Source organism: Brachycentrus maculatus, unplaced genomic scaffold, assembly GCF_059751285.1.
Source record: "Brachycentrus maculatus isolate JH-2025_06_01 unplaced genomic scaffold, ASM5975128v1 h1tg000049l, whole genome shotgun sequence".
Classification (NCBI taxonomy): Eukaryota; Metazoa; Arthropoda; class Insecta; order Trichoptera; family Brachycentridae; genus Brachycentrus; species Brachycentrus maculatus.
Window position 1 is genome coordinate 2,755,287 of NW_028280803.1, and position 27,267 is coordinate 2,782,553.

At 31.8% G+C, this 27,267-nt stretch overlaps 1 protein-coding gene and 2 pseudogenes across 1 annotated transcript; all 3 read left to right on the forward strand.

Annotated features, from left to right (window-relative positions):
• Positions 1 to 1,510: 1,510 nt before the first annotated feature.
• LOC148312221 (lysozyme pseudogene) lies at positions 1,511 to 3,896 on the forward strand (annotated as a pseudogene).
• Positions 3,897 to 4,805: 909 nt separating this feature from the next.
• Positions 4,806 to 6,612, forward strand: LOC148312222 (lysozyme pseudogene; annotated as a pseudogene).
• An 8,778-nt stretch (positions 6,613 to 15,390) lies between these two features.
• Positions 15,391 to 26,097, forward strand: LOC148312223 (zeta-sarcoglycan-like). The gene is made up of 6 exons (XM_088277772.1): positions 15,391 to 15,682; positions 19,387 to 19,687; positions 21,079 to 21,268; positions 23,982 to 24,174; positions 25,234 to 25,357; positions 25,583 to 26,097. The coding sequence occupies exons 2-6, from the start codon at positions 19,388 to 19,390 to the stop codon at positions 25,766 to 25,768; spliced, it is 993 nt and encodes a 330-aa protein (XP_088133898.1). The 5' UTR covers positions 15,391 to 15,682; position 19,387; the 3' UTR covers positions 25,769 to 26,097.
• The last annotated feature ends 1,170 nt before the right edge of the window (positions 26,098 to 27,267 follow it).

Genomic DNA, 27,267 nt, shown 5'->3' on the forward strand with positions numbered 1-27,267 from the left:
GTGGGACAAAATCAATTAACCTATCAGAAGATATTGCAATAATTTTTACAAATGGCGTCGTACGTCAATCATATTTGATGTCTGGGAACTAGACAGCTGCAGTATACAAACAAATTGATAAAACGGCCACAAATATGTAAGTACATATATATTTCGGAAAAAAATATTTAAAAACAAAATTGAATGATTAATTTTGCGCCACTTGAATTTGTTTGTTTACTACAGCTATCTAGTTCACAAAAGTCAAATATGATTGTCGTACGACTCCAAAAAAAATGTTTGTAAAAAATTGTAACATCTTCTCATAAAGTGATTAAATTTGCACCAACCTTTATACACGGTCACGATTGTTCGCCTTTATACTGTTACATTTGGAAACATAAAAAAAGATCACGATTACCGCATTTTATACCGGACATTTCAGCACTTAAACGGCATTACTTTATATGAAATTCAATAAAAATGCAGCCTAAATTTAAGGAGTTAGTGCATAGTTTTATTTATTTATTGATTTGGCGTTTAATTTGTAGAACTCCATTTGAATTTATGTATTAATTTTAAATCAAACACAGATTTTTTGAGTCTACTTAGTTGTATTTTATTAACAAAAACACATAAAAAATTATATTGTGACAATTGTTTCGCCTTGTTAGGGCATCATCAAACTAATGTGAAGATCAAATGGACTACAGTCCTTATGTAGCTATACAATTCTAAGTGACAGTTTTAACACGTGCAGCAATAATTTATGGGAGACAACAGTAGCTAATGGGTGATGTAGGTATGTACCCTTATATTTATTTTCTGGGAAAGGAATAATTTTTGACATGGCCATATTTTAGAGAATTAATATTTTAAAGCTTAATACAATTGTTGGTAATATTATTTTTAAGAATTTATATAATATGTAGATGTAATTATTAGTTTATCAATAACGCATCATGCAAGCGTTTACATAGAGAGAGATGATGTACAGTAATAGTCTATTTAAATATGTTTAGCAGTAGTGAAGACATAAGGTTGGTTTGTTCAATAAAATACAACTAAGTAGACTCAAAAAATCTGTGTTTGATTTAAAATTAATACATAAAAAGCATAATTTTATGTTCATAATGGATTTATTTTTGTAACATTCATATTTACTTTTGTTCACAAATGTTGGATTTGTTTCACTTAGTCGAGATTCTGATTGATCTCAGCAAAAATTAAGATTTAAAGATTGTACTCACGTTTCTTGTTTTTTTTGCATTTAATATAATAAAATAACAACTTTTGAATTTTTCCACATATTTTATTTGACCAGTGACCGGGTTTCATCGTTACCGACATCTTTAGACTGGTCGACCAGTCTGACAGTGTCGGTAAAAAACCAAAATTCTTGCGAAAACTCTTGACTCTCGTTTTTAGTGTAAGACTATACTCTTAAATATTTTACAAGCGTCAATGTGCAATATTGGTCTAGAAATGGAGCGATAAGTCGTTTTTATTTTATTTTTCACCTGGAAACATTATGAAGTACCTTTTAGTTTGTTTTTTGGTGACTTTTTCACTGGAGTCAAATTCAGCTAAAGAATTTTCTCAATGTGAACTCGCCAGAGAGCTGCTCAAACAAGGATTCCAGAGAAACGATTTGGAGAATTGTAAGTTGAAAGATATTAATAAGAAATACTCGTATGTATTTTCTGATACCGAAGATATTCGATATGGGTTTATTTCTGGTTGTTACATTCATGTTTTTTGAGGAAGATCACAGCATAATATGTTCATAGATATTTCTTTATCTCTTTATCGTCGGGTACGTATGAGGAGATGCATAAATGTAGAAGAGGCGAATAGTGTTTACAAATAAGTAATTATCAAACATCAATACAAATACATATAAATATACAATAAATAAAGATGTCTTTTAAAGTGGTTATCTCTAGGCATTTCCAGGGCTTTTAACTTCTTAATGGTTGGTTTAAATCACTTTATTAATTGAGCAACATTCATAAAAACATCACTCAAACTTTGGAATTGTTGAAAATGTATTATATATATATATATATATATATATATATATATATATATATATATATATATATATATATATATATATATATATATATATATATAACGTGGTAATAATTTTCTTTTGTAAATTGGGTGTAAATAATATATAAAGTGGGTGTATAATAATAAAATAAACAATGTGTTGCCTTGTAATTAAAGTTTATAATTAAAGTTTATTCTTAATTTATCATTATAATATTTTTCTATCTATCTATCTGATTCTGACAGTTCAGAATATTCTATTATTTCTATCTGATGTCTTTTGTTTTATTCAGTGCGACGCATGCGACATCTGGTGGTAGAACTGTTTTATGTAGGTACTTAATAAAATGTTTAGGTAGGTACCTAGGTATTTTATAACACACACATGTATATATATATATATATATATATATATATATATATATATATATATATATATATATAAATATATATACATATATATTTATATATATTTATATATATATATACATAACTATTTTTATTGAAAATATCAAATGCATTTTTTGAGTAAAATTTCGTCTGCGACATCAATAGCTGATTTTTACATCAGAGACCTCCAACAATGCACGTGAGATTATTTTCTGGATTAATTACACCACCATAAAATGTCCACCTCCATGATGAAATGGTTTCGATTCCCAGAGTAAGTCATAGTGATTTTTCACTTTTATATTACTGTGGACTGGTGTGTCTAAAAGGAAGGATTGATGGCCTTGTTTTCTTGTAAGTAACGATCAAGATAACACTATGTAAAAACGATGCAGTATTTTATTGCGTGCAGAGAAGTTTATTAAAATATTCATGATAGTAACATTTGCAATTATCATTATGCCCTTTTTATCCAGTTTTCCAACATTTCAAAAATATAATTTTTTATGTTACTCAATTTAAGGGAAGACGAGATATTCCTGCATGATATATTTAGTTTGATAAGTGATGAGTTTAATTTGAATTTTAGGGGTATGTTTGATTGAAGCTGAGAGTTTAAGAAGAACAGACGCTAAAGGAGGCCCAAACTATAATAAAACTTTTAATTGGGGTATCTTTCAAATCAATGATAAATTTTGGTGCAAGTGTGGAGCACCGGGTGGAGGCTGTAATGTTGACTGTCATGGTAAGATAATAATTTATTTAGATTATAGATGAAAAGATGGAAAGACAGCTGGGAGTCAACATCCCAAGAGCGACATGCGGAGGCACAAACAGATCCCTAGGATCTACATAAAGAAGAAGAAGAAGAAGATTATAGATTAGATTGTATTCCATATTAATATTAACGTTTGCGATAATTCTACATTCGAGATTCTCGTATGTCAATTTACATTTTCAGTCAACAAACAAGGTAATGAGTTGAAATATTATTCGATTAAAATTTGATAAATGACTTTATTAATGTAGTTTTTTCTCTACTTATAAAACGTGACCGAATTTTTTTCACATTTTTTCAATTAAAAACAAACAAAAAATCTAGGTATGTTTTTCCTTTTTTTTTAGTTTTTGCTACATTATACGGGTATTTAAACATTTTGATCAAAGCTTTATTTTTCTTCTAATATTTAAAAACCTAAAGTATGTATTTAGTTTTATTTTGACTGATATGGTTAAGTAAATCCAATTGTATTGTATTTTTGCAAATATTTTTTCTATAATCAAAAATTAAAAATAAATGTCATAAAATTTGATTTTTTAAATTATTTCTAGATCTAATAAAAAATGACATAACTAAAGCCTGTAAGTGTGCCAAGTTAATCTTCAAGAAGCACGGGTTCAGAGCTTGGATTGCATGGAGACTAAAATGCCAGAAAGATCTTCCCGATTTAAGAGAAGCGTGTGGACTTTGAATAATATCAATATAAGGAGGACAGCTTGTTTTGGGCCCATTTTTTTCGTTTTTATCACAAATTAGAAATAAAAAAAATAAAAAAAACACTTGTATAATACCACTTAATTAGTTTTATTTCATTACACATGACTTGTTTCGAAAATTACACACAATTTTTTGACATCTCACCGAAGGTGAAGAAGAATATGGAAGTCTGGGCATTTACGGGGCTGACGACTGTCATAGGTTGGTTTAAGTGATCACTTTACACACGTGTAATATTTACCAACTCTACCCATTATTGACAACCACACTACTCAAATTCTCGGAAGTTCTATATATATGAACCAATTTTGAAACATTATTCTTGAATCACTAGAACTTCACTACAGGCATCTATTGGTGAGATGGAAAAATCTCCTGTAATTGGAGATAATCCAGATTTTGTAAACAAGTATTTGGACACACTCTAAATGTTATAAAATTACTCATGTTATCATTTACAGTTTTATTATACTAAATTAGAGTTGATATACATTTTTTTTAAAACCCAAGTTGACCTTGAATCTAATGTGTAAATTATTTCATTTAAAATATGTATCTGTATCATTTACGTTATTTAAAACAAGTTTATTAATAAAATATTTGAAATTAATAAATATTTACGTAAACGTAATTACATACACGTAATCACAATATTAAAAATATAACTGTTTTGATTTAAGATAATATATTACGAACTTACATAACAAAGCTATTCAAAATAAACAATATGTTTGTCACCTGTTTCAATTTTCATTAAGATAAAATTGATCGAGGACCAATTGATAAATCTTTGGGAGGATACCTACTCGTATATATATTCGAATGTTTGTCATATTCACGCATTCTATATTTTGAATCCAAAAACGAGAGATATCACACAAAAATGAAAGTCTTAATTTTGATTTTGGCGGCTGCTCTCTGCCTCCAGGGCTCGTCAGCTAAAGTCTTCACCAGGTGCGACCTGGCAAAGGAACTTCTTTGGCAGAATTTCGCAAGAGGGACTCTTGAACATTGTAAGTTTTTTCGATTGATTTATTTTTTAATTTCCTTTTAAGGGGATGATTTTTCAAATCGCTTTTAACCGGTCTCTGCCCGGTTTCTGCAAAGAAAAAATATTCTTAAAATATGGAATAAATGTTTGTTTAGAGGTTTACAAATTCAAAATAAATTTTTGGTGGCACTGGCCGTGGCACATTGCGCCAACTCGTTGAAATTATAGCTTTGTCATATCAATGCCATTTAAGTGAGGTACGAAGTCAGTAACCATGGTTCTTTGGCGATCTCCATGGACCGTAACATTTTGGCCCGCATTGTCTTAAAAAAAATACGGGCCAATTATTCCACCTGCGCATAAAACACACCAAACAGTGACTTTTAATGGATGTAAGGACAAAGATTTCTGGGTGTTCTCCACTCCAATTTCGGCAATTCTGCTTCTTGACCATTTAACCAAAAATGTGCCCCATCGGTGAACAAATTTTTGAGTTGAAAAAGAGAGTCAAGCTGAAAATTGTTTTCGGCCCATTCACCGAACCTGTGACACGCATAATGGTGATTCAGTATATTCATGGTGAAATGGCAAAACGTACTGACTACAAATCGATTGTAAACTGCCAAGGTGACATTCTGTAGAAAGTAAAAACAATGTTGCCAGTTTAAAAACCAAACCTTTAAAAAAACACCCTCACCACAAGGTGAGATTAGTCTTGTTTTTGTTATTTTTCTATTTTTAAAGTGCGGTGTTATACTTTTAGGGGTTTGTTTGATAGAGGCCGAGAGTGGCCGAAATACAGCAACGATCGGTGGTCCTAATAGCAATGGCTCCTATGACTGGGGTCTCTTCCAGATCAACGATGGCTATTGGTGCAAACCTGGTGTCGTGGGAGGTGACTGCAAAGTCACTTGTCAAAGTAAGATTTAATTCATTAATAAATTTACAATTAAATCAATTTATTTAAACATCTTGTAAAAAATGTATATTGGTGGATTTACTGCCAAACAGCATTATCATCCATCCAACCAATAACAGACTTGTAATAATGTTCAAATTTCAAGATTTTTACAATCGTTTTGTGATTTGAATAAATAAAATGAATTGTAATACAATAGATAAAAAAAATAACAATAATGAGCTTAGAATTAGCGAAAGCAAGGAAGTCAAAGAAAGTATGATAAGAAAAGAAGTAAAGAAAAGCGAGACAGAATTATCTAATGAACTGTTAAGGTTTAAATGATAGATGGTAATGATTATTGCAATTATTTTTTCTTTAGAAACTTTAGAAACTGGAAAATTTATCTTCTCTTCACTAATTTAAGAATATTTAGTCTTCCATTTGTATAAATGAGAGTTTTCACCCAATTTTGATTTTGTTATATTGTATACATATATTTATATGTATATTTATTTATTAATATTTACATGTAAATATAGGGAATTGAAAAATATCTTCTTCATTTAGAGGCCATTTTTCATTATATTTATGCTGGTCTGGATTCAAGCTCTCCAAACTCATAAAATAACAATTGCAGGTCTTACGACTGACGATATCACCGTAGCGTCAGTTTGTGCCAAGATGATATGGAACCGGCACGGGTTCAGTGCCTGGCACGGCTGGACTGCCAAGTGCCAAGGCGCCCTACCAGACCTGACTCCTTGCGGGATCAAAACTGTCGAGGACAACTTGGTTTAAATGGATAGTGAAAAATGGATTCTGTAATGATTGACATGATTGCTTAAAATGTACAATTTCCTGCATTTTCGTTATCAACATAATAATTAATTTTTTAAAAAGTTTTTTTAAATAAAAAAAATGGTTTTAATAATTTTAATTAATACATCAAAACCGCTGTGGCATAGTTGGATTAACGGTTGACTGGTTACTCGACTCTAATGGTTTGGTTTTAATTACATATATTAGAAAAAAAATTAAAGTTTTTTTCATTCAATTGATCTGCATATTGTAATTTAATCACCTTCCATCTCCTATCCTTTACATCCTTTTTGCAAATGTGTTTTAAATTTGATAATTGATAAAGATTGATGAGCTCACTGTTTAAATTTGTGCACAAATATTTGAAAAAACATGTATATTATATCAACAACGTCCAAGTGACTCTGAAATCTAGCTACGGCTTATGCAACACCGCTCATCATGACTCAGTCTTCATCTTTTTAAGTTACATAGCATATGCCCACTCGTGAGTGGATTTACTCTTTATGTTTAAAGTTACTATAATTTCATTTAATTTATGAGTGGAAATTCTAGGAAAAAACGCTCGCTGATTTCGAATCAATTGAAGAAGTATATTATTAAATGCACGTCATTATTTTGTGAAAAGTTTAGTTTAATTTGAATGATAGCGATTACATATTCAACCTTGCGAACCTAGCAATAATTTATCAAACGCTTTTATTTGAGTGACGCCATTATCCTCGGAAAGTATCCCGTATCCTTGATTGACGCCGGAACTCACTTCCGCTAACTAAATGCAGGAAATTGTGTCGCGAAAAGGGGGAAGGGGAAGGGGTCGCTAACGAATCTAATACGGGGGCGGAAGCTATCTATTTACAAAGGCGTAAGTGCTTCAGATTTATGCAGATTCTAAGCATTCTTATTTCGAGTGATCTCAAATCAAACTCATTTTTAATGATTGTTTATTGAGTTGCATTGTTTCCTTAATATGTCCTCCAAGGAATACATATATTTATAAATATGTATGCACATATTTATTTATTTTATACTTATTATCAGGAGTCGGAATACGGGGAGATTCATGAATGTGAAAGAGGCAAAGATTATATCAAAGACAGAGTGGTGTGGCGTTCTATTCTCTCTGCTTGCCCCTGCGGAAAATTGTAGCGTGATGGTTAGATAGTTATTCAATATTACTCTGGACTGGTACCTGAAACGGAGGGCTGATCACCTTTCCTTCATGACCCAGTGCCCTGTGCACCATTGGGGTGCAGATAAGGGTTTAAAGAAAAAGAAGATATGTTGTATAATAATCATAATAAATTTTTATTCCATCTTGTCTAAGCGGTGGGTGCAAAGCCATATATGTTTCACAACATTTTTTTTTATAAATGAAATTAAAAATAATAAACAAATAAAAAATAAAAAAAGAACGGCGAAAGAAAAAATAAATAATAATAATATATATAAAGTCGCTTCTAACATTCCCAAACAATGAATTCACCGACTCAGGAGCAGACAACATTTTTGAGCCAAACTAAAGTTAACACATAACTCCTTTATTATTTTGTACGCCTGAATGTGAACGAGTTAGTGGGGGTGATTTATTTCTTCCTAAAACCCCTTCGCTACCATCCCTTCACCCCGATCGGGATCAGCCCACTCTTTAATTTATTATTTAACGCTTCGCGCAAGTTGCAATATTTTCAACTTGAAATATGTAGGAATAAGAAGTAAAGAAACCATAACGATAAAAGTAATTTAATTTAAAACTATTACATTTATTTGCATCCAACGCCTTGGTAGTTTGATAGACTGATAAGTAACTAACTAGCTGCTTCCGCACAGGGGTAGGCAGAGATAATAGAATGGGATACCACTCTGTCTTTGAAAATATTTTCGCTTCTTACACATTCATGCACCTCCTCATACATCCCCGCTGATTATTACGGCTTGTGATATAACCACTTTAAATTGTTTGAAATATGTGATCATGCAAAGTTTTGCTTTATCCTCCTCTGCTCTCAATTCTTACTTTATTCGCTTCGTGTATTTTTTTACCGTCCTTACTTTATTCATTTAATCCACGTGTCCAAACCATCTCAATAATATTTTTCTAACTTTATCTTTCATGCATTCTTTCCTTATTTTACCATTCGGACATCTATTATATATCCTTTTTACCATATATTTGTCTAAAAGATTGCATTTCAACTGCATTCATCTTACTTCCAACTCCATCCTTTACTTCTATACTTTAGATTTGATAGCAGGAGCTTTCTTAAAAGGATGTAAGGCTGAACAAGGAATAATTTAAAATATTAGGAAGAGTGTTTTAAGGTAGTATGGACGTGTGGAATTTGTTTATCACAGTGAAGTTTTTTAATAATTTTATTCATCTTCTACACATATCTACTTAAAATTTTTAAAATTAATAACGAAGTTCACTTCAATAAAGACACACAGCCCTTGTACTTGGAGAGGGACTTTAACTTATTATTTGTGGGTGATAAAAATTATTTTTATGATGATTATTTCTTAATGCGTTTTTTCTTGGATATACGTTTCGTACATTACGTACGTACGTTTAAATGCACAACGTCATGGAACTAAACTGATTACAACGCCAATTTTCTTAGATTCATTTTTAATTGATTATCTGCAGGTATTATTTATCAAATTATTTTAACTGATTTTATATAAAACTAATCCATTACAGGTGATTTATCTTTGGAAAGGGTGATCAATAATAAATCCGCTATCAAAATCCAAGGATGATATTATTATTAAATTTATTGATTACATTTTGTTTGTTATTGCTAACGCCAGTATCGATTAAAATCATAGGTTTGCGACGCAGGTTTACTCCACGACTCAATGACGTCAATAGAAAATTAAATGCAAAGCATGTAGCATCAATAATCGATCAATGAAATTATTTACATATTTTGCTTATTCTTGAAGAGTAAATGTTCAAACGAAAATAAAATCTCGTTCACCTTTTTTTGTCCGCCTCCGTAGTGTAATGGTCAGCACGCTCGGCTACCGTTCTGGAGGTCCCGGGTTCGATTCCCAAGGGGGGTAAAATAAATATTAGTGATTTTTTCACTGTCATATTTATTCAATATTACCCTGGACTGGTACCTGAAGCGGAGGGCTGATCACCTTTCCTTCATGTGTAAACGATCAAGATAACACTGCGTTTATATGACGCGGTGCCCTATGCACCATTGGGGTGCGGATAAGGGTTTTATTATTTTTATTATTATTCACCTTTTTTACGTAATTCAATATAAGGGCTCTATATAAACACATCGATGTATTTTTTTATAAATTGGAAATGATTGCGAAATACATAAATGGCACTAAAATTACAACAGTCGATTTATAAAGAAATGTGTACTCGTAGCAAACGTTTATAAAAAAATATAAAATTAGAGATATGTGAATTATAATATTTTTGTTGAAATAAGATACATTTGATTGAATCTATTTTTACTTAAGAACGACTTTAAAATAGCATCGTTTATCTGCAGTCAGTATGTAGCAATATCACGTTCGTTCTGACAATCTCATAAGTCTGACATGCCAAGAAACACACTAACCAAAGTAGATAATATTACTTTACTTTATTTTCAATGAATTTAAGTTTGATCAATATACTCGTATCTAGAAGTTCCAAAAAAATGAGTGGTGTGGTTGTCAATCATGGGTAGAATTGGGGTAGAATGTTACACGTGTGTTAAGTGATCATGTTATCAAGCCTTTAGTGGTCGCAAGCCCTGTAAATGAATTCCATATTCTTCTTCATCTATACTGCGAGTAAAAATGTCAAAAATGTTGAAAATATCTGCTAAGCGGAGATAATCCAGATTTGTGAGCAAGTATTTGGACAAACTCAAAATATTGTAAAAATTAAACACATACTCGTATTATTCTCAATATTATTAATATTTAAAGCATTTACATTGTGGTTAGTCATTTTTACTTATTTATTTTTTCCAAAATGTTAATAATATTAGTATATAACCACTCACCGAGATTTTTATGTCTACCGGTTTCGAGACGTGCATACTCGTATACTTAGAATTAAAATAAAAGTTATCAATGCTATGTAATTGAAGCCTCATATTTTCTCTGTATTAACAGCCCAGATATTAACGTAATCAATTAATAAAGAAGATAATGCATGTTACATCAATTCGATAAATATTTATTTGATTGTATAAAGTTTACGTATGATTAAATGTTATAATGTGTATGAGCGGTAGTTCTTTTGATCTGTTTTGTAAATACCATTAATTTCTCATCATAGTTTTCATCATAGTTTATAAATAACAGATTCAACTCGGCGCGGCGATGGACCATCTGCATTTTTAAAGAACAATATTTGACCTATAATGTCACTTTTGTAAAACTCACATTTTACTTTGAAATAAATTGATATATCTGTCACTCGGCTTAAAGTACCAAATTGGAAAACAAGGTTTTTATACGCAAATATATCTCAGGTATTTTCAAATTGTTAAGTCCATTAACAAAGTATACCTCGAATCGGTACTAGAAATACAAAATCGATGCATAACCTTCGACACTAAACTCAGCTTTCTATCACACATAAACAAAATAACCAACAAAAGTATGAGAATGCTCGGTTTCATAAAAACAATTACTTAAGACTTCGATAGTATAATTACACTCAAACTCTGGTATACAACGATTGCAAGGAGTCAATCAGAATACATTTTTAACATTTAAGTGCGTCCAAACACTTGTTCACAAATCTGGATTATCTCCAATTATAGGAGTTAATTTTTCTATTATTTTTTGACATCTCATCAAAGATAAAAAATAATATTGAAGTCCGGGCATTTACGGGGCTGACGACCGTCATAGGCTGGTTTGAGTTATCACTTTACACACGTGTAACATTCACCAATTCTAACCATTATTGACAACCACACTACTCAAATTCTTGGAAATTCTATTTTTTAAAAAAAATATGAATTGGAATACAATTCACGAGTTTGTGTACCAAACTACTGGATTCGTTCAGAATCAATAGAAAGGGTACAAAATACATTTTTGAAGTATATTTAATTATAAAAATATTACCTGCAATATAATCAATTACTTAGTTCACTAAATTTAATAAAATTGAGTGATAGGAGAAAACTATCTCATCTGATAAATTTATAATTTTTTTTAAATAATATTTTAGATTGTCCCTAGTTTTTGCAAATGACAAATATTTACGCCCCAACCAGAAACAAGAGAAACCGTCATATATTTTATTGTAATAACAGCCGAACAGTATCTGGATTCAATACTCCTATACACCGAATGCAAAACCTCGGCAATGATTTCGCGGACCATATCGACATCTGGAATATGTCACTTCCTAACTACAAAGCAATAATAATTACAATATTTCATGCTAATGCATAATTCCTTGTTTTTTTAAATGTTCATAACTACTTTCGGAACCAATAATATACTTAAAAAGAGAAAATATATTATTTTATCATAAAGTATATGTAATATATTATGTACAAATTAATACAGGAAAAAAATGGTATATTAAGTCCACTATTCTTAAAATAGAAATTAAGTTATGTCAAAATCGAAAATCCTGAACTGCGTCTTATAGAAAAAAAATTTTTGATCACTGGATCGTATTGACGTAGTGTTCTCTTGATCGTTACTTACATGAAGGCAAGGTGATCACTCTAGAGTATTATTAAATATATAAAAGGGCGTTTGTCCACCACACGGAATTTTACCGTCCGGCACGTCAGTTAGCGTTTTAAAACGATGATAGTCTTGGATTGGCTTGTGCTTTTGTCCATCTTTCTTCGGATCGGAGCTCTTGATCGGTGCGTGAACACATCGCGCGTAAATTGGATCACGCTAAACTGTCGTAGTCGCCTTAATTTTTCATAAAATTCTGTCGGACGGTAAAGTTCCGGGTAGTGGACAAGCGCCCTAAGAGTGTAAAATCACTTATAGTTATTTCCACCTCTCCCGGGGATCGAACCCGGGACCCCCAGGACGGTACCTAAACGTGCTAACCATTACACCACGGAGGCATACATCTTCTCGGTAGAGACAAATTTATTTAAAATAATATGTTTTCATTTCGATAGAAATATTACTTGGTTTACGTCTAATTTAAATGAGACGTTTTAGCATTTCCAAATATTAATTTGTCGGTCCACTTGCGGAAAACAAAAATAAACAAATATCTCTCCAAACCGCGCGCCGACCTCGTGCCAAGAGCTGAAGTGTTTTTCTTATTTCGATCTCAAGAATCCAATAAAACAAAAATGTATTTTATGCGTTCTCCCGCGGATATTCACGGCTTGCGGTTGGGAAATTGTACACTATTGTTTTCGACTGACGTTGTAGCGTAGTGATTATACTACTGACAAAAGCGTAACGTCTCAATTTAGATTCCACAATTATAAATACTATTTTATTGAAATTCATCACAACGTTATAGGTACTTGTCACCCTTTATTGGCAAATACCTTGCACAATAGGGCATAAGGCACTTTAAATAATCGATGCTGCTCTACAATGAGTGCTAGAGACCCCGGGTTCGATTCTCAGGGGATTGGTCAAAATAAATATTTGTGATTATTTTTTTTTACTGATTTTTAGGGTTTACTAAGTCGTTTGATTTGTTTTTAAAAAACATGAAAATAAAATGTTACTTTATCAAGTTATTTTGTGATTTTTACATATCCACAACGATGAAGAATAATTTTGAAGTCTAGTTATTAACAGGGCTTATGACCTGTCATAGGCTAGTTTAATGTTCCTCAATCCAACATAGATATTCGTTGTATTATAACATCTATCATACATCGTTATACCACACATTCGTCTGAAATACTGCATTTGACTGTGCATATGTATATGTGTGTGTATGTTTGACAACTTGTGATCTTCCAGCGAGGATATCATTAAAAAGAAATAATGATGATCTAATATTTTATTTATTGTTTCGGCATTCACTTTGTGGTAAGACATGATGAAATTGTAAATGAAAACACTTGTTTTTTACCACTTGAGTTTTATTTATTTCAACGACAAGTTTCAAATCCTAAGATCAATGAGCCTATAACTTCCAAAACTAGTCGTTAAAATAAATATATCTCAAGTGGTAAAAAACTAGTGTTTTTATTTACAATTTCACAATGAATGAGAATGTTTGAAATACTTCATATTTTTTAATAATCAATAATTTAATGGAATTATCTGAATAATATTTTACGTTAGGTACTAAAGCTATTTTATAAACGAATTATTTCATTTATGTATTAATTTTAAATCAAACACAGATTTTTTGAGTCTACTAAGTTGTATTTTATTAACAAGAAACACATAAAAAATTATATTCCGACAATTGTTTCGCCTTGTTAGGGCATTATCAAACGAATGTAGTAGACTCAAAAAATCTGTGTTTGATTTAAAATTTATACATAAATTAAAATGGAGTTCTACAAATTAAACGCCAAGTCAATAAATAAAAATGAATTATTTCATTGTTATATGAACATAAGTCGAGAAGGGAGATTGGCTCTCGCGACTGCTAACTAGAACTCTGCTTAAAATCAATGACAATCAAATATAAAACGAATAGTAAATTTGGAAGGCTATTTCTAGACAAACCACAAGTTTCCAAACTTCTCTTGAATATTCGTGTCTCGACTCGCTACTAAAATATATTTGTCTAGTCTGATTTATTTTTTACTTGAATTGAATATTCTACTTCAGTTTTTATCCTGCACCAACGCACTGTTTTGATTTACAGTGGATCCCCGGAAATCTGAACTAATTGGAGCTGTGACTTCTTCGGATTTGAAAGTTCAGATTTGCCGTAAAATTTGTAATATAGTACATAAAAAATACTTAAGATGTACGCGCCATTACATTCCAATCACTTTTGCTTTTTTTGCAATTCAATCTAATATTACCGTACTTGAGTAGCAAAATAGGTACCTACAGTATTGTACACTTTATAAACATTGTATTTTTTTGTATTAAATGCAGTCCCACCATGAGAAGTCAGTACAAAACTGAAATCAGATACAAAACTACTTTCAAAAAATGATATGGCTATTTTTAATAATAAAAAAGAATACAAAAAGGAGACTGTATTATATCCTTAATAAAGTTCCATCTGTAAATCCCTCTCCAAGCACAAGAGTAAAGTCTCTTTTTTGGAGTGGCACAGCGTAACTAGAAGTTTTGAGGGGCATACATTTTTTAAAATTAAAAATAGAGAAACATTTGTGTTTTTATTATTTACAAAAATACTTCAATTTCATACTATTTCTGTGAGCCTAAGCGGATCGTTATGAAAAATATGTAGGTATGAAATTATGATAGGGTGGGTCCAAACTCAGAAACTCTGACTCAAGAGTCCGCGACAATAACCACGAGACCACAACCCGACACATATATTTATTTCATATAAGTATAAAAAAAGCCAAGCGTTAAAAATATATTGTTAAAATATGAAACAAAAAATATTATTTTTTTCTTCTCTCACTGTAAAATGGTGTGATGATTATTTAGTTTTACAATTTATTTTTCTTCTTCTTTTAAAATTTAATAAGATAAAAAAATAAATCCCACAGTTTGCCGATATCCTTGCATTCGCCTCCGACCAATCCAACAGCATCCCACCTCTCCACCTTGTTATATTTTAAGTACAAGACTCCCCACTCCACTTTCCAATCCAGTCAGTGGTCTTATTTCCCGACCAGCAGTACGGGAATCGCCGATATGTAAAGAAAAAAAATCGGTTGTGATAAAGGGTTAAAATAAGTGAAATGTTCTTTGTTTTGATATAACAATTCGAAAATCATATGAAGTCTTGAAGCCATTATAAATCATGAAATATTCCCAAACCCACCTGATATAATAAACTGATATTTGTAATAAACAGTTAAATAATTACAGTTGTGTTGAAATTACGTTTCACGTGCGCCAGGAAAAAGTGAGATGTCGTGTGTTCATTTCTTTGTCGTCCACTTATGATCAACTGAACACGAATGTAAGTTCATTATGAAATTCACGAAACTGTTAGTCTGTTAACTTATTTTTAAGTTTTGAAGTATTTTTGGAATTGGCGGAGTTAAATCCGTGTGTGATTATATGTGACCTGTCACACTGGCAGTTATGATACATCAACAAGACGAGAGTGTGTATAAATTTATATATATATATATATATATATATATATATATATATATATATATATATATATATATATATATATATATATATATATATATATATATATATATATATATATATATATATATATATATATATATATATATATATATATATATATATATATATATATATATATATATATATATATATATATATATATATATATATATATATATATATATATATATATATATATATATATATATATATATATATATATATATATATCTATATATTTATGTATATACATATATATATATTTTTTTCCTAACTAACTAACTAACCAACACTCCAAGTGTAGGTTGAGAGGATAGACCGCCATAACAATATGTCTTTCTAAACAATCTTTACCTCTTCTTCATTCATGCATCTGTTTATACATACCCGCCGATAATTCCAACGTGACCAATTTTAATTATTTGAAATACTTGATCATGCCAAATTGGTTTCAAGCAACGATTTTAACCACGAATTATGAACGTATATGCATAGGCCGGTCTTAATTCAAATTATCAAATTAATCTTAAAGACATGTGGCAAGAAAAAAAAAGTACTTCAATAAATAATAATAAACAAAACAAGTCTAAAACATGATAAATATTAATTTAATATTAATTTTTCGAAATATGATTGAGAAGATTTAAAAAAAAAATAGTTACTATTATTTACCGACACTACAGTAAAAACATGTTAAATAAATGGCTTCGAAATATAACTTAGTATGGGTAACCTGGCGTTACCACACTTCGCCTCTAGGAAGGTGTTTCTTCACACCGTGTTTCAACTCTACAAAAAACGTATCTTTTCGTCAAAACTGCCAGTACATAACTGGTAAGGGTAAGCCAACTGAGAAGCTAAATAGACTTACTTTCCTTTCTTCGAATCAGCACCCTTCTAATCGAATCAATCAGCATTATCCTTGATTGGATTGTTTTTCTCCTCTCGAGATAATTGAGATGCTTGCGTTTGACTTTATATGGAAAACTTACCCAAACCTTTGCCATCCGGACACAAAAATTTAATTTTGACATCTCAATATAAGAGGAATAATATAAATCTCGATATTTACAAGGCATAGACCTATAAGAGGCTGATTTCACGAAATTGAATCAGGTCACATTAGCATAATTTTGGAAAATGCATATAAAAAAATCCGAATACATTGTTACAATTCATGAGTATAGCATAGTTATTAAAAAAAAACCGTTTCTTACAATTATCTGCACCCCGTGATGCATAGGGCACTGGATCGTATAGTCGCAGAGCCATCTTGATTATATACATAAAGGCAAGTACATCAATTCTTCACTTCAGATACTAGTCCAAGGTTTTTTTAGAGTATATTGCATTTAATAAGCAAAACACTTCAAAGGATTCTGTTAAGATTCAATGGTTTTCTTATACTTTTTTTAATACTTGTTTTCCTTCGAATATCTTGATTTTTCATAATGCAATGAAGGGTTAGCCTAACCAATAAAAATATTCCAATAAAAACATTTATAATTTATTATATATTTAGTTTGACATACTTAACGTTAAAAGTTAGACAATTTGCGAGTTTTTAGCAGCTTGGAGGATTTATTGTTATGTTTGTACTTTCTAAACAAATCATTAAAGGCTAATTAAATGGAGTTGTGAATCAAATTTTTAATATTCATATAACTCCGTGAAAATATGAAACATAAAATTAATCACTATCCTACATCTTTTTGGATTTTTTATTTGGAAATGCTGTTTTTGATATAAATGTGGAATGCAAAAAAAAACAATGATTATCTGACTCGATTCGTTGATTTTGTTTTTATTATTATTTGATAGGAAAACACAAATCAATGCTCGCAAACTTCAATTGCAAATTCAATTCACCTTCGCAGAGTGAAACTCACAGAAATGTATTTTGTAGTTCAACACACCGAGTAAAAATAACACAGGATAAAATAAATACAAGTAATTGGGTAAACAACGGAAACAATCATTATATTTTATTTTGAAATGAAAAATCATGTTGTTTTTTTAAAGAAAAAACGAACAAGAAACAATTTGATTTCCTTAGAAGTTTTAAGGATTTTTATGTTAACCCTCTAGATATCAGAGAGACATTATGTTAATGAGAAAAGTGAACAGGTGTCTTTAAAGTTTTGACTCAATTCATTCAATTTAGCCAGAATTACCACCCAAAACGGAAAACCAAAGTAAAAATGCTCAAACCGTTTGTTCCTATGAAGATATTTAGATAGATTTCGTGTAAAGACTTTTTGCAGAGACTAGCCAAGTGGCTGGTTTCGTTCAGGATTACAAATGTACCTCGGGAAGTCCTGGAGTTTCTGAAGGAGAAAGTTTAGTAAGTAGCCACTATAGAAGTAAATGTGACAGGTTGAGTCTGTATAAAATAAAGTCTTAACGAATTTTTAACATGCCGTAACTATTTCCTGCGCTTATTTTTAAACTTAAGAAAATATTCATAGCCGGGGAATTTGCATTTATTGAGGAGCTTTTCACAAAAACAAGAAGTATTCCAAATAAACTTGTGCGTTTCATAATGTACAGAAAATACTTTAATAGACGTAATGTTTCTTTTAATGTTACACGCTAACCTTGAAATAAAGTTAAATATAAAGTGGAAAAAATATATAAATGATATCAACAATAATTTTATGTAAATAATGTATTAAGTAATAAAGTATTGAACAACATTCCGACAAATTCTTTTTCCTTTGGAAGGCTGAGATAAGCATTACCGATAAAATTAGGAATGTTGTATTGAGATGGTTTAGACATGTGGAACGAATGACAGAAAAGGTAACAGTTAAATACATTTATGAGGCAAATGAAGCTAGAAATAGGATCAGAAGAAGACCGAGAAAAACTTATCATGATCAAGTATTTAAAATGCTTGAAAGTGGTCAGGTCCGGAATCGGAATAATTGGCGGGTATGTATGAGGAGGTGAGCGAATGTGGAAGAGGCGAAAATTGTTTGCAAAGATAGATAGGTGTGGTGCTCTATTTTTTCTGCCTACTCCTGCGGAGAAGCAGCATGTTGGTTAGTCAACAGTTAATATTTATAACTAAACATAAAAAATAGTAAAACAAATTTATGTAGAGAATGTGGTTCGTAACAGAAGCAGAGGAAGATCGTAGACATGGGCAACGAATGACAGAAAAAGTAACAGTAAAAAAAATTTATGTGGCAAATGAACCTGAAAAAGAAGCAGAAAAAGAACTGCAAAAACTTGGCATGATCAAGTATTCAAAATAATTAAAATTGGTCAGGTAGGGAGTCGGAATAATCGGCGGGCAGTCGCATGCGACCTCCTCCTACTGCTGCAAGCCTGGTGGTGAGCCCCGGTGACCGGAAGGGTGGGCAGAGACTAACCATCACGCCGCACCCCACAAGGGCAGGAATGAGGAAATAGAGAGCACAGAATGTCACATAAATTTGCGTTTTCAAACAATCTTCGCTGCATCAACACTCGTTGATGGTTAGTTACTAAATTTTCATTTATTTTTCCGTATTTCAGCATGATTCCCGTCGTGGTGTCCCAAGACTGGGACGACATCCGGGAGCGCTCGCCGCCGGGCTCGCAGCGGGAGGAGGAGGTCGCCTGCGGCCGCCGCCTGAGCGGCTGCGCGGGCTGCGTGGGCGCGTGCGCGAGGGCCTGCGCGGACGGGCGCGCCGGCTGCGCGTCGTGCTCCCGCAGCCTCCGCCGCCGGGGCTGGAGGGTCTGGTGCCTCTTCGCCCTTAACTCGCTGCTCATCCTCCTGGTGGTCCTCAACTTCGGAGTCACCCTGTGGCTCATGACGATAATGAAATTCCACCATGCAAGTTACCTTGAACTTCACTCGATCCGTAACATATACATTTTTATTTTATTTTATTACTTCTCCTTCCTGCAAAATCTATTTTTTAAACCATACCCTTTTTTATCTCTGAATGTTTTTAATAGTTATTATAACATAAATGCGGAATTGTTTAATTGGCTTTATTTTTATTAATGCAACTTTTTTTCTTAATGTAATGTTAAGTTTATTATTTTTAATGTAACTATTGTTTATTGTTTACTTTTTTAAATGCTAAGCTGTACAATTCCCGAACAAATAAAAATAAAAAATAAATTAAGGAACTTGCGAAGGAGAGATCAAACGTCGTATCGCTGTCGCTAAAAGTGCCATCTATAAGCGAGACAAAATCTGGAAAGGCCGGAGTATGAGTAACAACACCAAGATAAAGCTTGTCCACTCCACTCCATTTTTCTCTATGCTGCTGAAACGATCATAAAAACAGCAGAAAGGAGAAAAATTGACGCTTTCGAAATGTGGTGTTGGAGGCGAATGCTCCGAATCCCATGGAGAGCTAGACGCACCAACGAGTCCATTCATTAACGATGGCTTGAGTCTGGCCGATGTCTGTACCCGACTGATTCTCCAGTTCTTTGGACACGTTGCGCGCATGCCCTCAGATTACACAGACTGACACCACCAGATTTTAGGTTCTGATTGATCTGATCGTGCCAAATCTTTTTCGGCATGCATTTTTCGTTCCACATGTCAATACCACTTTAAAGAACTCTTCTTAATATTTATTTTCTCATTTGTTATATTTTCTCATTTTTTATATTTTCTCATTAATTTATTTTAACCTTACCTCGTGTTTTCTCATTTATTTCTTTTAAATATGCTTCTTGTGCCTATTTATTATACCTGTTTATTGTTTTTATATTTTGCCATGTATTAGTATTAGTTATGGTAATTAAAAAAAAAACTTTTTTGATACTTTATTATTTGTGTTCCAGTCTTGTTAACCTTAATCCCATGTCCCAAAAGGAGAAATAGAAATTACTCATCGGGAATATTATACGTATATATGATTTATGAAGGTAATATGTTTTGAAATAAATAAATAAATTAATTAATCTTTATTTCCATTATCCATTGTGAACAAGGGATGATTGAAAAAATTAGGAAGAGTTCTTTAAGGCGGTACAACTATTGAAATTTTGTGTAGTGTTTGGTTGTCATTCCTGGGTAGAATGAAAAATGTTAAACGTTTATAAAGTCATCACGTAAACACGTGTCAGAGCATTGTTTTATAAAATAAGCGGTATTTACGAAGTACGTGAAAAAAAATATACATTAAAAAAAAAAACGTAAGAATGTATTTTTACTCTAATTTTTAACTTATTAACATTCAAATATATGTTTTCTTTTTCCAGAGTGGTATGGGCCAGTTAAAAATAACTTCTGATGGAATACAGGTGGACGGAAAGGCATACATCATGGACTCCTTACTGACTTCTTCTATAAAATCCAGAGATGGCCAGCCGCTAGTATTACAGTCCTATGATAACTTCACCATCTTTACTGTAAGTCAAGATGGCAGTATGGAAAACCGTTTATTTATAGGTAACCATTATTTGTACATCAAAACGCATGCTTTAAAAATATGAAATCACGTGTCTTTCAGATAAATACATTTTGACATATCAACATAGATAAAGAAGAATTTGGACATTTTTATTTAAAGTTTTACTTAGCAAGTACCACTATTTCTTAAAATCTACTGTGACACGTGTTTTGATGCGATCCGCATTATTTTCAAACAACCTATGCGGAATGCATCGAAACACGTGTCACAGCAGATTAAAAAAAAATGTGGTATTTACTAAGTAAAATGTTAATTCAAAATAGATAGATTTTATGTGGTTAGGCGGAATTAATTAATGAAAGAATTTTGACGTCTGGGCATTTATAGGGCTTGACGTTCGGTGATTGAGTTCCCAACAGCTATCTAATATATGATTGAATTAAGAAAGCTTTTATTTAGTAGAGATCCTTTTCTTTGTATGCTAGATCCGAAGCCGGATTATTTCACATTCTGCGAAACGCTTGAAAAACTTTTTTTATACTTGGACCAGTTATTTTATCCACAACATTTTAAATGTGTCCAAATACGTCACAATTTTAGTTAAAGGCTTTTAAAAAATTGCCTCATTTTTTCTGAAATGATTCTACTTTGGCTGGTTTAACTAGTTGCCCCTTGCGCCCTTGAGGTAGTTTTTTTACGAAAATGGCGCTATATAAATCACCCAAGATTATTATTATTATTTACCAAGTCTAGAAACACTGCTGTTTTATTTAGTCTTGTTGTGACGTTACAAGCAGTCTGCCTTATACAATATATATTTTGTCACAACTTGTACAATTCAATTTATCTACACCATTGGTCTTAAGGGAGTACCGTCTCTTATAACAAAGTAGTTGATTTGTAGTCAGTACGTCGTGCCGTTTCACCATGAATAGGCCTAAAAGGTGAATAGGCCAAAAATGATATTCAGCTTGATCCTCTTTTTAAACGCAAAATTTTGTTCACAGATGAGGCACATTTTTGGTTAAATGGATATATCAATAAGTAGAATTGCCGAATCTGGAGTAGAAAAAATCCAGAAGTCTGTATCGTACGTCCATTAAAAGTCACTGTTTGGTGTGCTTTACGGGCATGTGAAATCATTGGCCAATACTTTTTTAAAAAGGCGATGCTGGCCAGAATGTTACGGTCAATGGAGAGCGCTTCAGAACCATGATTACTGACTTTTTCGTACCTCAGTTGAAAAGCATTGATATGACAGAGCTGTAGTTTCAATAAGATGGTACAACACGCCATTTGTATACCACCAAAAAAACACCCTTGATGTAGTAAATGACATTTCATTTATGTAAAAAGAAAAAAAATTTAAAAAAAATAATAAATACAAACTATAATTAATGACTGCCTTACATTACACATAGTAAGAAATTTTGTAATAAAACACTCTCCTTATCATTCTCAATACCACTTTAAAACCATTTCATGATCAGGTCAAACATTCCACAAAGAATGCTTTTAAAATACATTAAAAATACAAAATAAGTTTTGTAATGATATTTCCTGGTGAAAATCCATTTTACTCGTATACAATAAAACAAAACTATGTACCTTTTTGGACTTGTATTTTATTTGTTCTCTATAGAGATCCGATTACGGTATGTCAATCCAATGTTCTCGAAACTTTGCTTGGGGAGTAAAAATATACTGTTTCTACCAAAATAAAAAATCGGATGCAAATAAAAGGTAATAATGGATGAAATATTGCGAAAAGATTGTCGGCGAAATTCATTAAAAAAATATCCCTGTTGAAATATTTATGATTTACTACTAATGGACTTTTTAAGAAACTTTTTCATTACGACGAAGGCTGTGTTTCTTTTCTTATTTTCTGTTAATTCGTGCTCTTTTTTTTCACCTCGGTATTTCCCTTGTTTTACGTTCCCCTTTCACGAACATTCATCAGCCTGTTTGAACAGAATAAATCGAAGGAATAAAATAAATTATGAATCAGTTTTATGAGTACATTTTTTTCATGTGTAATATGAGTACAATAAAACATTATTATGACATCTTAACAAAGACGAAGAAGAATATGAAAGTCCGGGTATTTACAGGGATTATGACCTGTCGCGGGCTGGTTAATCACTTTACACACGTGCAACAATCACCATTCTGCTCATGATTGATAACCACAGTACTCAATTTTTTGGAGCTCGTCCATATAATAAATATATCATAAATCTTATGACGCTTCATATTTGAGTTCACGGGAGTCATATACGTTTTTTTAGAAAGCTTTTGTCCAGCAAAGACCTTTTGATTAAGATGTATGCTTGATCCTAGTCGTATAATAATTTATAAAATGGGAGATGTATATTATAATTTGACCAGTTATATAGGTACATTCACAACGTTTAAGGTGTGTTCAAATACTTGTTAACAAATCTATTACTTTTGTCAAGTTCTCCAAAAACTTTTAATTTATTTAACACCAATCGCCAATTTGATGGAAGACAATGGTATGCGCATGTGAAGAGAATAAAACTTTGACTCCCCCACATTGAACTGCACGACCAACCCCAAGGTAGATGAATCCCGGGCGGATCACCAAAGAGATGGATTGACGGCTGGGAATCGACAAAGCAGGAGGCTAATACCCTTTAAAAATAAGCCACAAGGCTTTCACCAAAATGAAGAAGAAGAAAAGAAAGAGGAGACCAATTTAATCAGTTTGTGTTATTATATTTTTAGATAAAGATCAGTTTCTCAGTCGTGCCAGTAACCTGATTATAGAGGACGACGTTGGTAGACTCCTGTTCTCCTCATCACCTGACTTGGTGACTGTAGGAGCTGATAAAATGAGGATAGTTGGAACAGGAGGAGCCATCTTTGATCATTCCATACAAACACCCCTGATAAGTTCAGAATCCGGACAAGACTTGAAGTAAGTGACATTTATACCATACTTTCATTTAATGATCTAACTTAACGTTACCAACTAACAATCATCTCACCAAAGATAATCAAGTGGCAAAGAGAACAAATACAATTTAATTAAGTTTTACTTATTTTATTAAAATTAAACACTTGAATATACCACGTTAATGGGTTTTATTTATATAAACTAGATTAGTTTCGAAAACTTACAGATGTTTTCATCTTCTGGTACAAATTAAAACTAACGAACAAAAAATATATTTAGGGGTATAAGTATATGGGTTAATAAATATAGGGAAGGTAGGGGAGGGGTTAAGGAACAATATTTTTTGTAAAAGGAAACATCGATAATAATGGCGACGTCATTCCACAAAGTTAATGCCGAATCAATAAATAATATAAGTTTTACTTGGTGAATTTTCTTAAAATAATTTTCAAACACGTTCATTTGGTGTCTGAAAATGCATTGAAACACGTGTCGCAATAGATTTTAAGAAATAGTAGTATTTACCAAGTAAAACTTAAATTGAAATTGGTTGGACATTACTACAAAATGACTGCCGAATCAATTTATGAAAAAAAAATACTCTGAAATATAAATATTTCCTTTATTTTTTTTTTGCTAATAACATAATTCATTGGACCACAAGGCAATATTAGACTAACGAACTCATCGTCATCAGCTAGCTTAAGACATCCCTTATGGTGGGGACTGACCGGAACCATTTCGTCGTAACGTAACACGTTACGATGCGAGCATTCGTATAGTCAGTACAGCGAGCCGAGCGCTCCATCCATAGTCAGAGTGACGTTACGACGCGCGACGTTACGTTACGACGAAATACTCCGGTTAGTCCCCACCTTTATACATATGATTCACCTGAGTAAAATTGACACCACTTTAGTTGCAAATATTATATTAGTGCTCGTCTGCGAGTTTGAAGTGGCATCTATAGAAATTATTTCATTCTAAAAGACTTGGTAATAAGAAATTGGTAATAATCTTATATGGATGAAGTTTAAGTCCCGAAAAATGTAAATTTTATTTATATTTTATATTTTTCAGTTTGGAGTCGTTGACCCGATCAATAAAAATTGATGGTCCTAGTGGGATATCCTTGGATTCTAAAGCTGGTAGCATTACTGCATCTTGCTTGAAGGATATTAAACTCCGAACTAATGAGGGCGCTGTGAGTATTTTTTTTAAATACGAAAAATAAATAGTATTATATTTATTTTTTAACGATTAGTTTCAGAAGCTACACATGCTTCCATCTACTGGTTTGAATATAAACTAAAGCTTGAATTTAAAATAAGGATAAATAATTATCTGTACTGTATATGAGGGAGGGGGGGGAAGGAACAATAAATAAAATGATTGTTTAATATAATTGTGTTTTGTTTTATTTCAACAGATCAAGCTGGAGTCAAAAAATGTAATAATGAATAACTTGCAAACCGCAAAATCAGCATATTACAGTCACAGACCCAAGACAACGAAACAAAGTAAAATATACCAAGTTTGTGTGTTCGAAAATGGAAAAATATTCCTGGCTAATCCTTCAGGATTGTGTGAAATGTATGATCCCATAGGAACGTAAATTGTTGTAATGGATACACTAAGTGTTACAACGTAAAGTTTAAAATATTAAATTACTTTCCAATTTAAATAGTTTAAGTTAAAAAAGCATTTAAAATATGAAACTTATTTTATTAATTTGTTTAATTATTTAATTATAAAAAAATGTTTGAAACTATAATTTATTTTTAAGGTAATAAGTTGAACGCATTATTGTCATATAATATATTAAACAAATTATCTTTAAGCCTAATTTAATTTCTCATTTAAATAATTTAATATACCTACTCTGTAAAACCAATATAATTATTATTGCACTTACATAAAATCATTATAACAATGATGAAAAAATGTGAGCGTGTTTTTATTTTATTTTTAAACTTGACTAACTTACTACCACGCTGTTTTTCTGTAGTGTAAAATGAATATATTTTTAAAAATGTACTAATGATGTGATTATACTTCTCATTTATCTCATTCATCTTGTATTTTACCGTGTGAACATATCGACGGCCCCTACGTAAAGTACTCTATCTGCAAATCTTTTACTTTACAGGAGAGAGCTTAGAAGATTTTTTAACTTATTTTTTTATTGATTAACGGTTTTATCTGAAATTCTAAACTAGTATTATACATTAAAAAACACGATAAAATAATGTATTGAATCGTTTAAAAACATTATGCTTTGTCAAAATTAAGTACTTACCGTTTTAAGAGTTCAGTTCATTTAAAAAAATCGATGTAGATAGCGTCTTATACGCCTGAAAACCAGGCGTAATTTATTTTATATAAATTTTTTGTTTGTAAATATTTGTAGATAACCGTCAGTTGATAACATACACCGAATATTTCAAAATTGACAAAAATGTAGTTAGAACACTTTACGTAGGGCACGTCGATATATCATGTACAGTTAGTAACACACAAACGTTTGAGTGATCACATTTATACTGAAATCAGTTAAATAGAAGAAAAAATGTTTTCTATCAGTTATCACTATTGTATTATGAAACAAAAACAAACAATAATATCACAGGGTTTGAGTGCTATCTGAAATTTTGAACGCACTAAGTGTGGTGTGATACACGTCATAGAAGCGCATTTGACAAAAACACTCTTGGTAGTATGTAAAGGCATATAAAGGAAGCCAAATGGGTATACATTACACGAACTCTGCTCTACCAAACACAATTCAATGTCTACATACACAAATTGATGAACACGGTAAATTTTGAAAGAATTGTAGCACCGGAGTGGAGATATGAATACCTTTCATAAAGACAATTTGGTGACAAGCTCTATTCACAGTGCGAGCGCCGAGTGCACCCTCGCGGGGAGGAAGGAAGGGGCTGCATTAGGTATGCCACATGCAAACTGAGCCGCCATGTCTCAGCCAACATGTCTTCGGAAGCGCTTCCTGTCCTCCCCAATTTGCAGAAAGAGCTGCACTTAGAATCGCATTCTTTTTGCAGCAGAGGAAGATCCCACAACAGCCTTATGATAGCACCTACTCGCGTATCT